The following is a 14,196-nucleotide window of genomic DNA, read 5'->3' as shown; positions in this document are numbered from 1 at the left end:
CTGGAATAACTTGAAAAATTTCCCTTTTTCTTCTGACAATGGGCTGCCTTTGAAATGCTAGTGTTTCTTTTAACTAGCCCTTTAAAAAGTCCTCAGGAAACAGGCATTTAGGGGCCACTTGAGGCCATGTGAGACAAGGCTGTGAGCCAGCGACCCTCTTTAGTTATAAAGGGACTTTGTATGCATTTTATTATTTGTTTGATACACCAACAAATGATATTTGTTCATTCACCAAAAGCAGAAAAGCGTAATTCCTACTAACTAGATCCTCAAAATGTTCATTTCTTAAAATTTTGATTTTCCTCTTGTTACATTAACTTATTTTCTACCTGACTGATTCAGACCTCGTTCCCCTTGTCCCCCCGCCTTGACCTCATCACAGTGAGAGCCCTGTGCTAGGGAGGGTGCCACTTAAGGGACACACTGGTGCCCACGTGGCCAAGACCCTTGAGGTGGTGGGATTTCCAGAGAATGTGTGAGCGTGTTTATCTCGTCAGAAGCGAGGCCGTGTCAGGCCTGGAGAGGGGCTGGGGGTGCTCCAGGTTGAGTGCCGAGTCCTAAATGGCTAGTCGCCGAGCGGGGCTGGGGCCAGGGTTGAGGTGCTCGTTAGGCACTCTACCAGACCTCGAATTCCACGTGGAGTTTGTTCAGGGACTGTTTTCACAGAAACGACCTTATTTTTTGGCACAGGTCAGAAACAGATTAATCACATTCCTTGCCACAGACAGGTTAGGTAGCCCAGTAGTTTGAGTCAAGACAGGTCAGGAGGCCTGTGTGCGCCCCCTGGTGGCCACTCATGCACAGGGTGGGCTTGGACCCTCCGGAGCCTGGTCCAGTCCTGGCGCGTCTCAGACCCTGTGCATAACCAAGTGGGCTTGTGGACCAGGGTAGGGGGTCTGCAGTTAGTGTCCTCCCTGAGCACCGTGTGGCCCCTGGTTGCACAAGCCGGAAGCCAGCCGGGGACCTTCCTCCTGGTGCCATGGTGCGGGTCTCCCTGGAGCTCTGGCAGTTCGCCTGAGGGTGGTGGCGAGGAATTGGCCCCTAGTCCTTTTCCCACATTTGGGATCTTGTGAATCCTCCCTAGTCTTCCCATTTCCTGTAAATACTTCAGGGTGTATTTGCCAAACGAGGGCCTTGCCGTCCCGGAGCGACAGTGTAACTATCAGCACTCACACGGGGCGAATCGCATCTGCTTCCTCAATCTGAGTGGGGGTGAGAACTGGGCTGCGTGTCCAGTGGAGGGAAGCCTGGATGGGTGGGGCAGAGGCAGGTTGGGGGCAGCCCCTCTGCAGGCCGCTGAGAGACGCCATGGTGTCGCACCTTCCAGATACACAGGCCCTGGAGGAGGCTCGGTCCTTGAGAAGCTGGAAGGGGACTCAGTCCCCAGCATGATGGCAAGAATTTGATGTTTCTCCAGTATCACTTGATGAGGCAGCTGTTTTCATGACTGCAAAATGACTTAAAGTGACAGGACCAAAATTCCACATCGCTGCAAGAGAAGCAGACAGCCCTGCCTTCATCAGTAGCCAGCTGCAGGCCAGCCTGTGAGGCCGGGCACTGAGCTCCTCCAGGGCCACTTCCTGCTAGTTTGAGATCATTTCAGATTTGCAGAAGCGCTGCAGGAATAGTACAGAGTGCCCGGGCACCTTTCAGCCCTAGTCCTTTTCCCACATTTGGGATCTGGTGAATCCTCCCTAGTCTTCCCATTTCCTGTAAATACTTCAGGGTGTATTTGCCAAACGAGGGCCTTGCCGTCCCGGAGTGACAGTGTAACTATCAGCACTCACACGGGGCGAATCTCATCTGCTTCCTCAATCTGAGTGGGTCCTTCCCAGCTGCTCCGATGTTTGAATAAGCAGCAGGAAATCCACTTGCACTCCACTGCCAAGACTCTAGCCTCTTCCTTCTGCTCTCACCACATGGTGCTTTTGAAGGGCACACAGTTATTGGGCTGTAGGCTCCTCCTTTGAGGCCTGTCCGCTGTTTCCTCGGTTAGAATTGGGGGCCCTCCTTGGCAGGAGCCCTGCGGAGGTGGCGACACTTCAGAGTGCGACCTAGCAGGACGGTGGCAGTGGTCTCAGCAGCGGTGTTCCTGTGGTCCCTGCATAGGGTCCTGTTGTGAGATACTGCAGTTCCTTTATCTTTACTAATCGTCATGGGGAAGATCCTTTGAGCTGTGTGACGAGGCTGTTACCACTCAGGATTCCGCCCACTAACCTTAGAATCTACTAAGGCCTTGCCTGAAACACTCACTGTGATGACGGTCGCCAGATGGTGGCTTTCCAGCTCCAGCTTTCCTTCTAGGTCTTCGCTTCCTCCCTACTCAGTCCTTGTCCTCTCACTGGTCTCCGTTTGTGTGTCAGCGGCCACTCACAGGTTCTTGCTTTGCTTATTTGTGTGTCTGGTTTGCGTGTGGAGCTGGGGACCCAGCCGGCCCCGAGCCTGCCAGGCCAGCGCTGCATGCCAGGCTCTGCCCAGCCCACAGACACTTACTTTAACCGGCAGTTAGGATGCTTTACTGTCGGGATCTGTTTTGGTCAAATGCCCTGCAAGCTGGCTCTCTTGTCCTTTGCTGTGTCCCTGCAGTGGAGACGGTGGTCCCTGCCATTCTGGGACTGCTTTTTGTGCGTCATGCAGGGTGTGGTGCTTTCCTTGCGGGGGATGGGCTCCACATCTCTGCAGAGACCTCAGTGCCTCCGAGTGGAGGGGATGTGAGGAAGCCAGGGGCTGCAGCCGGTCAGGCTCACTGCCACAGGCTGCTACTGCTTCTGGGCCTTTCAGGAGACACACCCAGGAAATAGGTGTGTGCACCGATCATAAACACGCATGTTCACACGTGTCTGTGTTTTACGTGTGGTGTATGTTTATGTCACTGTTCACACATCTGCATACACATGTACAGAACCATGCACCCTACATGTATTTCTAATCTGTTATTAAAAGCTGTGAGAGCAGACTAACACTTCCATTTCCAGTCCAACACCACAGGGTTATTTTTTAAAAGCCTAAGGGGAGGGGTGATTGGGAAGAGTAGAGTTACTTTATATTGGGTAGAGGGGAGTGAAGGAGCAGAGGGGTATGGGGAAGGAAGGACGGTAGCGTGAAACAGACATTACTACTTCATGTGCATGTATGACTGCATGACCTATTGACTGTGCAATATGTACAATCAGAAAAATGAGAGATTACACTCTATTTATGCATGATCTATCAGAATGTATGAATGCATTCTAAACTAATTAGAGCAAATTAAAATTTAAATTTAGGACAAAGAAATACTATGTAAAATCATACAATAAATACAATTTTTTAAAAAACCTATGAGGAAATTTCATAAAATGTACTATGAAGAAAACCAAGAGTAAACTCTAATATAGTAATATCAGTCACATTTAGAATGGGGCTAAAGTACTTGACAATGCTTCCATGAAATACAGGCATAACTAGAGAGCCAGCGTGGATACACCCAAGGCCTACAGGCTAAGGTGAGGTCTCCCACCAGCCACATCTATAACCCTGTGCACTTTTTAAAAAATTTTTTTAGTTTCATTTTTTTATTCTCATTAGTTATACATGAAAGTATGATGCACTTTGATACAGCATACATACATAGAATATAATTTGATACATACATACATAGAGTATAATTTCTCATTCTTGTGGTTATACATGATGTAGTATCCCACTGGTCATATAGTTATATATGTACATAGGGTAATAATGTCCATTTCATTCTTCTATCCTTCCTACCCAGATAACCCTCCCCTCCCTTCACTCCCCCTACCTAATCTAAAGTAACTCTATTCTTTGCTTGCCCCCACCTATTGTGAATTAGCATCCCCATATCAGAGAAAACATTTGACCTTTGGTTTTGGGGGATTGACTTATTTCACTTAGCATGATATATTCTCCAGTTCCATCCATTTACCAGTAAATGCCATCATTTCATTCTTCTTTAAGGCTGAGTGTATATATATATTTTTTTTTTTGAGAAAAAGAGAAAACTCAAATTACTAAAATATGTGATGAAAAAGGAAATGTCACAATGGACATGACTGAAATACAGAAGATACTTAGAAACTTTTTTGAAAATTTACACTCCAAAAAAATAGAAAATCTTGAAGACACTGACAAATTTCTAGACATATGACCTATCAAAACTGAATCAGGAGGTCATATATGATTTAAACAGACAGTAAGTAATGAAATAGAAAATGCCCCCAAAAGCCTACCAATCAAGAAAAGCCCAGGACCATAGATGAATTCTCAGCCAAGTTCTACAAGACCTTCAAAAAAGAATTATCACCAATACTTTTCAAAGTACTCCATGAAATAGAAAAGGAGGGAACCCTTCCAAACTCATTCTATGAGGCTAATATCACCCTAATACCAAAGCCAGACAAAGACACATCAAAGAAAGAACACCTCAGACCAATATCCCTGAGTAACATACATGCAAAAATTCTCAACAAAATTCTGGCAAATTGCATACAAAAACATATTAAAAAGATAGTACACCATGATCAAGTGGGGTTTATCCCTGGAATGCAAGATTGGTTCAACATAAAGAACATAATTCATCACATCAATAGACTTAAAAATGAGAATCACATAATCATCTCATTAGATACAGAAAAAGCATTTGACAAAATGCAGTACCCCTTCATGTTCAAAACACTAGAAAAACTAGGGATAGTAGGAACATACCTCAACATGATAAAGCTATCAATGCTAAACCCAAGGCCAACATCATTCTAAATGGAGAAAAATTGAAAGTATTTCCTCTAAAAACTGGAACAAGACCTTCTTTCACCACTTCTTTTCAGCATTATCCTTGAAACTCTAGCCAGAGCAATTAGGATAGAAATGAAAGAGATATGAATAAGAAAAGAAGAACTCAAACTATCACTATTTGCTGATGACATGATTCTATATTTAGATGATCCAAAAATTCCACCAGAAAAATTCTAGAACTCATAAATGAATTCAGCAAAGTAGCAGGTTATGAAATCAACATCCATAAATCAAATGTGTTCCTGTACATCAGTGGTGAATCTTTTGAAGGAAAAGTTCGGAAAACCACCCCATTCACGACAGCCTCAAAAAGAAAAAATACTTGGGAATCAATCTAACAAAAGAGGTGGAAGACCGACCCCTACAGTGGAAACTACAGAACACTCAGGAAAGAAATGGAAGAAGACCTTAGAAGATGGAAAGGTCTCCTGTGCTCTTGATAGGCAGAATTGATATTGTCAAAATGGCCATACTACCAAAAGTATTATGCAGATTTAATGTAATTCCTATTAAAATTCCAATGACATTCTTCATAGAACTAGAAAAAGTGATTGTGAAATTCATTTGGAAAAATAAGAGATCCAGAATAGCCAAAGTAATCCTTAGCAAGAAGAATAAAGGAGGCATCGCAATACCAGACCTCAAATATACTACAGAGCCATAGTAGCAAAAACGGCATGGTATTGGCACCAAAACAGACACATAGACCAATGGTACAGAATAGAAGACACAGAGACAAACCCACGTAAACCCAGTTATCTCCCACTACATAAAGTCACCAAAAACATTCAGTGGAGAAAAGATAGCCTCTTCAACAATGGTGCTGGGAAAATCAGAAATCCGCAAGTAACAAAATGAAATGAAACACCTTTCTCTCACCCTGCAGAAAACTCAAAGTGGATCAAAGATTTACACACTAGAACAGAGACCCTGTGCCTGATAGAAGAAAAGCAGGCCCATATCTTCACCATGTCAGCTTAGAATCTGGCTTCCTTAACAAGACCCCTAAAGTGCAAGAAGTAAAATCAAGAATCAATAAATGGGATGGATTCAAACTAAAAAACTTCTTCTCAGCAAAGGAAACAATCAATAACATGAAGGGAGAGCCTACAGAACGGGAGAAAATCTTTACCACATGCATCTCAGATTGAGCATTAATTCTCCAGGATGTATAAAGAACTCAAAAAACTTAACAACAAAAAAAATACGATCAAGGAACTGAACAGACACTTCACAGAAGAAGAAATACAATCAGTCAACAAATATATGAAAAATGTTCAACATCTTTAGCAATTAGAGAAATGCAAATCAAGAGTCCATCTCACTCCAGTCAGTATGGCAATTATCAAGAATACAAGCAACAATAAATGTTGGCGAAGATGTGGGGAAAAGGTTCACTCATCCATTGCTGGTGGGACTGCAAATTGGCGCACCCATTATGGAAAGCAGTATGGAGATTCCTCAGAACACTTGGAATGGACCCACCATTTGACCCAGTTATCCCACTCCTCGGTTTATTCCCAAAGGACTTAAAAATCAGCACCTACAAAGAAGCAGTCACATCAATGTTTACAGCAGCTCACTTCATATTAGCTGAACTATGGAACCAACCTAGATGCCCTTCAACAGATAACAACAGATGAATGGATAAAGAAAATGTGGAGATATATATGTATATATATAGACACACACACACACACACACACACACACAGTGGAATACTGGAATATCACCCAATACACTTTCTTGATACAGCTTTTGTTTGGGGAATGACGAAAGGGCCTATGAAGAGAACACACCTGTGGATTTTAAACCTAAGTATTCAAGTCCATTGATTTTCCTTCACCAAACATTGAGCGCAGTCTTTAGGACATAGTTGGAATCCCTTCCCTTTGCCTAATGGCCTCTCTGGTCCTGACAGGAATGATCTATTGTGTGGAAAACATCCATTACCAGCCAACATGATCAATTTCCAAAATACCTTCTTTGCTAATGACTTTTCCTCCAGAGAGGCTTTTGTTTGTGGCATGGAATGTAAGTATAAAACCCAATTTTCTTTAAGCTCAATTTATAGATCTTCATTTTAAAATATAATTTTTGGCTGGGAATGGTGCCACTGCCTATAATCCCAGAGGCTTGGAGGCTGAGGCAGGAGGATGGTAAGTTCAAGGCCAGGCTCAGAAACTAAGCAAGGTCCTAAGCAACTGAGCAAGACCCTGTTTCAAAGTAAAAAAATAAAAAGAGTTGGAGATGTTGCTTAGTGGTTAAGTGCCCCTGAGTTCAGTCTCTAGAACCAAATAATAATAATAACAACAACAACAATAATAATTTATATAATTATAAAATAATTTATAAAAATAAAATTTATTTTTCCTTAACATTCAATTAACTGTTTTGGGCAGTTCTAGGAACTGAACCTAGGGGCTTTCTACCACTTGGCTACGTTCCTTTTATTTTTTTTAATTTTGAGATAATTTCTTATTAGGTTGCTCAGGCTGGCCTTAAACTTGCACTCCTTCTGTCTTAGCCTCCCAGGTAACTGGGATCACAGGTGTGTGCCAGTGTTACGGAGCTGGGCCTTCCAAGAACCTGAGGCAGCGTGAAGACCGCTCTTTAACCCAATTGTTGCAACCAGGTCAGAAAGATGTCAACCATGTCAGAGTAAGAGGCATGAGTTTATTGAAGGGGTAGAAAAAGGGACAGGAGATACTGTCAAGGGAGATAGTGGGTCCTCTCAGAGAGGGACCATGTGCCTCTCCTGCGCTCCAGTGTTACTGGGGATACCAGAGAAGTTTCTGGAGAGTCCTGCCCAGGTCTACCTCTTGACTTTTGACTGACGGCAGGGTGACATTAGACTTTCAAGTCCCCCTATCATGGCAACTCTAGGTCACCTTGGTCCATGCTGACCTGTTTTAATTGGATTTCCCCCCCCAAGTCAATTGTTTTATTGACTGTTTACATAAAGACAAGTTTAGAAAAGGATGCAGTTAACAGGTAGTTTGCTGCAGAATGTGAGGTAGCCTGTCCACAAGGCCAGACAGGGCTGCAGGTAGATTGCTTCTTAGAAGAAAAAGCACGTGGGGGTCGCACAGGGGGCCCATTTCATAGAACTGTTCTTTTAAGCTGTTCCCACCATTCACATCTGTCTGTCCCCTGACGCCACCTCACCTGGCTCTAGTTAGCTCATAAATTTGATAGCTGAATTTCCCCTAAGCTTTAGATATTATTGCCGTAGTTGATTAGTCAAATTTGTTTGGACCTTTCAAATTTCATTTAAAAATTAAACACTGACTTTCTAAATCACTCAACAAGGAGAACATAAAATCTTAACGAGTGTGAACTTACAGATGTAGTAAGCCGCTCAGGGTGGGGTGGGGATGGCAGACCTGGTGCAGATGGCACCTTCGGGGCAGCCTGCACGCTGCACAACAGTGACACCCGTGGAAACACAGTGACCAGAAGCGAGCCGAGAGTGAGGTCCCCGGGTCGAGGGGCACGCGGGTGCTGGAGGGCGGGCCTCTGCCTCCCTGCGGCCTGCAGCGTGCGTCCTGCAGCTGACCGACGTCTCACACCCGTGGCCGCCTCTCCTCACCTCGTGCCTTTCCCCCAGGTGGTGCTGCCTCCTGCGGCTGTTCTGGACCCCTGAGCAGAGCTGGCGTGAAGGCCGCGTCGGGTCCCTTGGTGGGAGGACGTCTCCCTCTCGGTCTCTCTTCTGTGCTTGGCGTTTCCATACCTTTCCCGTCATGTGGTCTCTGTTGACGTGCTTCTCAAAATGGAGGAAGCACTCGCATTCAGTTAGTGAAGCCCGCTTTTCCTCCCTGGCAGGCGTCTTCCTCTGAAGACATGGGCAGGTGGATCGGAGTCCTGCTGGCTGAGACCGGGTCATCGACAGACCCGGGAGCTCTGCACTACGACTACATAGATGTGGAGATGTCCGCAAACGTCATCCAGACAGCCAAGCAGACCTTCTGGTAAGACCTGCCGCGCGGACAGCCCTGGAGCCAGTGGCTGCTGTGAGTGTGAAGACCAAACACAGCCAGGCCCTGAAGACGCCCCCTTACTGTGATCTTGATTCTGCTGAAACATGCTGATCATTCTAACCCTCCGGGGCTTCTGTTAGAACAAGGGTCGGCAAACTCGTATGAAGGACCAGATAGAGAATAATCTTGACTTTGTGGGCCGCTCGGCTCTGCCTCTGCAGCCAGAGACAATGCGTAAGGGGACAGGACGACTGTGGGCATCAGAACCCTCTGCAGACGTGGTCAGTGGGCTGGATCTGGCCGCGTACCACTGTGATAAAGCCCTCGGTCCAGTGCTTCATGTTAAATGTAAATTCTGGTTTTACCTTGAACCTGAATCCTGTTTTTTAAAAAAAATGCTGTTCTATGCCAAGAGGTTCTTCTGAACCCTGACTATTGACTTGACATGATAACGGCAGAGAGCCTTGGAGCAGCAATTGAGTGCGCTGCCAGTGGCCACAAGGTCACAGCTCTTTTCCTAACCGGGCCCAGGCGTGGCTTTCCTCCCACACTGTTCTCACGTGGGCAGGCAGCAGGCACCGCCAAGGCGGATTCTGGGCACCGTGCTCTTGGCTTCTGACCTTGCCGTGCATTTGCTCAGCCAAGGAGACGCTGGTTTCCCTTAGGGGGTCCTCCAAGCAGCAGTGGCAGGCCTTCTAAGGCCAGCGGGGAGACAGCTCCTGTCTTGACGCCGAGGGCAGCGGTGGTTGGCCCTGCAAGGCCGTGACGCAGTGCCGTGCGGCGGGCTCCAGGAGCGCTCTCCTCCAGCTGAGTTGCTGGTGGACTGCTGCCTTTTAAAACGTGGTCATTTTTACTTGAAAAGGCAGCTGGCAGGCCAACTGCGGCCAAGTGGACATGGGCTCTACAGGTGTCACCTGTAGTGATCAGTGGGCAGCACATGGCCACCACATGCCCTTGCACATTTCCACCCTGCCGTGAGCTCAGTGGCTTTCAAGCAGGCAGGGACCCTTCCAGAGAGATGGTAGCCAAACCTGGTGTGATCGTTGTGATAGTTCTGAACAGTGAAGTGTCAGCAGTTGAAAGGTCTTTGCAAGGGGTGCTGGGTGGGGCCACCCACATGCAAGATGAGCCCGTGGCCTTCATGTCTGGTTCCACAGAGGGAGAAAGGGCAATGCTATATGTTGGAAAGAGGTCAGAAAAGAAAAAAGTAACCTAGAGTCTCCCAGGAAGTGCATCTTCAGGACTCTTAATGGTGGTAAGTGTTGAAACGTTTTCCTGAGGGCCTAGTTCTAGGTGAGATTTATGCATTGTATGATAGAAAGGAAATACGGTGGCATCTTCTCCTGAACTTTTCTAAACTGTGCCTGGTCACAGAACCAGGGGTGCTGTACAACAGTGAGTCTGAGTCCCGCAGGAGGCGGACCACCTGGGCAGCGGTCCCCTGCAGTCGCACTTTCCTCTGGGGCCTGTGCGTCCTGTTTAGTACTTCCTGAGGTGCTTGTGCTTTGGGTTCAACCTCATTTCCACTTACATATGGCTGAAAGCATCATAGGAAGAGCAGTGGCCAAAGACGCCGGTCCTAATGCCTGCCCTCGGCTGCACGGGCTCGCTGGCCGGGTCCCTCTCTAACCTTATGGAGGGCTCTCTGATGGAGGAGGTGTCTGCCAGCTAGGGCGTCTGTGAAGTGAGCGCCAGTTCTGACACCCCCAAGTCCTGCCAAGGCCCCGCCAGCCACCCTTCAGGAGGGAGCAGTGCGCCCCGGGGCCTCCGTCCTTCCTGACGTCTGTGCCTCAGCGTGGGTGCTGGCAGGGCAGGGTGCCAGAAGCTGACCATACAGAACATCGAGACCCCTGCTGTGAGGAGGGCACTCACACTTGCCCCCCAGTCAGTGCGCAGCCGGGGCAGGTGCTCAGGGCTGGCGCACACGCAGCTGGGCTTCAGGCCACCCACCGCCCGCTGACGTGCTCACTCGGAGGAAGTGTCCAGGTGGCCTGAACACAGTCAGACCTCAGGGAGGACACTTCAGGGAGAAGCCCTTCAATGTGTGTTTACAAAACCCAAACCTGCCATTGCAGAGCTCCTAGATGTCTAGTTTTCGTGGTCTTTCCTTTTGTGTTTTTCTCTCCCTGTGCGTTGTATTTTACTACATTGGCTTATATGCATTTAAGTACAGATTAGTTCTATCAGTTTTCTATGAGCAAAGGAAAAAGAGGAGCTGGGTTTACTGGAGAGAGCCTGCGTGCTGCCTTCCTCCCAGCAGGGGGCGACCACGTGCCATGAGTGGGAGCCCAGGACCCCAGGCTGCCAGCAGGCCCCTGCCTCACAATCTGCAGCCTGGTGGTCTGGGGAAGTGGTTTCTCTTTAGGCTGTATTTCACTCTCTGTTCTTTATCTGGTGACCATAGAAGTGCAAGATCCTATGAAGAAACAAAATCTGGAAATACAACCCCTTTCTTAAAACTCCAGGCTAGTTTAAGTGTCCCATTAGGAGCGAATGCTCTTCAGCTTGTTTTCCCTGGGCACTTAGATTTCTCCTAGAACAAGCAGCCTCCTGAGCTTGTCATTCAGCATGTCTTGCAGGCACCTTTGTGCCTCTGGAGTGCCCAGAGACCCTGTTCCCCCAGATCACTGCTCTAGTGGAAAGAAGCAGCTGATAAACCAGAAAATGACAAGACAGGTCAGGTGGTAACAGGAGGAAGGAGCAGGGAGAGGGGAGCTGGTGGCCCTAGCAGACGCAGGCCACTGAGGCTTCTGAGAAGAGCCTCCTGGGCAGAGGGGCCACAGTGACTCTGAGGCCAAGGTGCCTGGTGAGCCCACAAGTCTGGGAAGCGGGAGGGGAGGAGGCGGGCAAGACCTGTGCTGCCTCTCAAGGAAGCACTTTGGATTTTCTTGGGCAACTCCGGAAGCCCCTGGGTGGCCTGGGGCACCAACACAGTCAGCTCTGCGTCCTGTTGCCACGCACTTGTTTGCTCTCACTCTGCACCTTGGCCACCAAGTGTGAGGACCCTTCCCATGCCTGGCAGCTCTCCAGTGCTCTGCGGACCCCAGCTGGGTGTCCTGCAGTATGCTAAGTCTGAGGTGTCACCAGAACAGCCTAAGGCCCCGCAGGTGAGCACTCCGTCCCCAGCACCACCCCATTCAGATGCCATTCAGAATCCAGATCGTCCTGCCTGGGACAGTCCAGCTGTAATCCGTGTTCTGCCACCCCACCTTTGGCCCAGTTGTCAGAACGCAGGACCAGCATGCTGGCCGGAGCCGAGAGCAGCCGTGCGGTGTGAAGAGTAGCAGGACTTCATGCCCCCTGCACGAACAGCCCCAGCCCCTCCTGTGCTCTCCAGTGGAAGCCCAGAAACTCTCCTGTCTTGTCCAGCCCACAGGGGTGGACGCTCTGACCTCGGGCTCACACCCCTGCTCTCTTGGTGACCGCCTCCATCCTCGAGGCGCTCCAGTAGTTGCCCCGTCTGCAGAGTCTCGGGGGCGGCCGTGGACTCTCGGGGGCGGGCCGTGTAGGACCGTGACGAACAGAGGGGCCTCTCCCCTTCCCTCGTCACTCGGGAGTTCCACGGTCGTAGAAGCTCTGGGCAGGAAAGGGGACAGAGGCCCCAGCACATGTTATCCCACAGCGGCGTACCTTCTGAAGGTCGTCGTGGCCGCCATCAGGGGCCTGGGAAGGTCAGGGACCAGGAGAAGGCGTGTGTGAGTGATGGCTTCTGGGAACCCGAGAGACGCCTGTGGAACAGCCTCTGGAGAGCCAGAAAGCAGGGCCCAGAAGCTTCTTCCAGAAACGACCAGATGGTGTTTCAGCTCTGCAGGCCGCATGGTCCTCTGCCCTTCAGAGGCAGCAGACTGCACGCAGCGTAGCTTGCTTCACAGCGTCAGGCTGCACAGGGCTGGCCTGTCCCACCAGGGGAAAGCTGCTGCTGTCGGAGCCTGTGCCCTCACTACCCGGGTCCTCGCTGCAGGTCCCCTGGGCAGGCCCGTCCTCAATGTGCAGGCGAGGCTCGGCCCAGCCCTGCAGCCGACGTTCTGCCTCTGCCTGGGCCGGGGCTGGCTGGGGGCTGGAGGAACCAGGCAGGCCTGGGTCTTCATCACCCTTTCTCTCTCAGCTTCATGAACAGGCGCGGGGTGTCCACCAGCCCGTACCTAGGGGGCACCTCCAATGGCTACGCCCACCCCAGTGGGACAGCACTGCATTACGACGACGTCCCCTGCATCAACGGCTCGGTGAGTGTCCCCCGAGGGTCCACGGCTGGTTTTGTTAGGAGGCAAGGCCGTCTGGGAAGTTCTGGTCTGGAGTGGCCCTGGCTTCCCTCCCTCCTTCCTTCCTATTTCCTCCCCCTGCTTCCCTCCCCCCACCCCCGCCCTATTTGCTCAGAGTCTCCTGGTGAGCAGGTTCTATGCTGGCAAAAAGAAGTGAGTCAGATACTGTCCTTGTCCTCAAGGGCCCCCGGTCTAGTGCAGTGAGGGACCTCGGACAGACCGGAGATGGGGACTGGCAGGTCCAGGCTCAGGGTGAGCAAAGCCACATTGACTTCCCAGCCTGCTGCAGAGCCCACGTAGCAGAGCCCGCCTCCTGGAACGTGGGGTCAGTCTTCTCCTCGCCTGATCCCATGCCCGGGCTTCAACCGTGCACTCTGACCTGCACCCTCCTGTGCCATGGACGGGCCCGTGCAAGCCTTAGGAACTGCATGGTGGTGACCATGACAAGGGAGGGCTCTCAGCTCCATATGGGCTGCTGTTCCATGTCAAGGTGGGACCTCAGCTCCTGTGGCCTCTATTGGCCTATGTGGACACTAGTGTCTCTTGACAGAGTGGACTTGCCCCTCATTCTGGGCTTTGGTGTCCAGACTGTCCTCTTGAGGGTAGCTCATTCCTCTGAGCCTTTGGACTTGACCTCCAGCTTTCCTGGAAAGACAATGCCCACCCTGTCTCCAGAGCTCCCAGCGTGGGCCCACACGCACCCCTCAGGTGTTCTCCAGGTGTGCACCTTGCACAGGAAAAGCATGAGCAAGCAGGGTGTAGAGTCCCCAGGACAGCAGGGCGCCCGCCTGGCCCCGTCCGTCCTCGCGGCCTCATCTGCTGGTGGGTGAGAGCCAGCTTCCTGAGGGCATTACAGCTTAGCCTCCTAAGGCCAGCCTGCCCTCCTGAGGCTTGTGTACCTGGCACCACTCCTGGGTGCCTCCTGGCTGCCTCCTGGCTGTCGGCAGGAGCTTCTGAGGCAGCATGCCGTGTGCACGCTGTGGCCCTTCTGCTTGCCAGGGCCTTGCTCTGCTGGACCCTCTCACCTGCTCTTCTGCATGCCAGTCATTTCCAAGTGGTTTCGTTTTTGGAGGGCTGCAGAGTTCAGAGCCCATCCTGACAGCTCAGCAGGGCCTCCACGCCAGCGATTCTTACCCTGCGTTCCCTCCGTGTTTGAAACAGGG

The 14,196-nt window shown here is 50.0% G+C and overlaps 1 protein-coding gene across 3 annotated transcripts in view; it reads left to right on the top strand.

The window, feature by feature from the left end:
* Afap1 (actin filament associated protein 1) overlaps window positions 1-14,196 on the top strand; it is a 134,846-nt gene that overhangs the window by 104,612 nt on the left and 16,038 nt on the right. For all 3 annotated transcript variants that reach the window (XM_047566840.1, XM_047566841.1, XM_047566842.1), the window contains 2 exons: window positions 8,620-8,765; window positions 12,880-12,997. In XM_047566840.1, the coding sequence (XP_047422796.1) occupies window positions 8,620-8,765; window positions 12,880-12,997 (264 nt within the window). The remainder of the gene's footprint in view (window positions 1-8,619; window positions 8,766-12,879; window positions 12,998-14,196) is intronic.

The sequence above is a fragment of the Sciurus carolinensis genome, chromosome 10 (genome assembly GCF_902686445.1).
Source record: "Sciurus carolinensis chromosome 10, mSciCar1.2, whole genome shotgun sequence".
In the NCBI taxonomy this organism is placed as follows: domain Eukaryota; kingdom Metazoa; phylum Chordata; class Mammalia; order Rodentia; family Sciuridae; genus Sciurus; species Sciurus carolinensis.
Note: the sequence above shows the minus strand (reverse complement) of the source record. Positions and strands in the feature narration are given on the sequence as shown.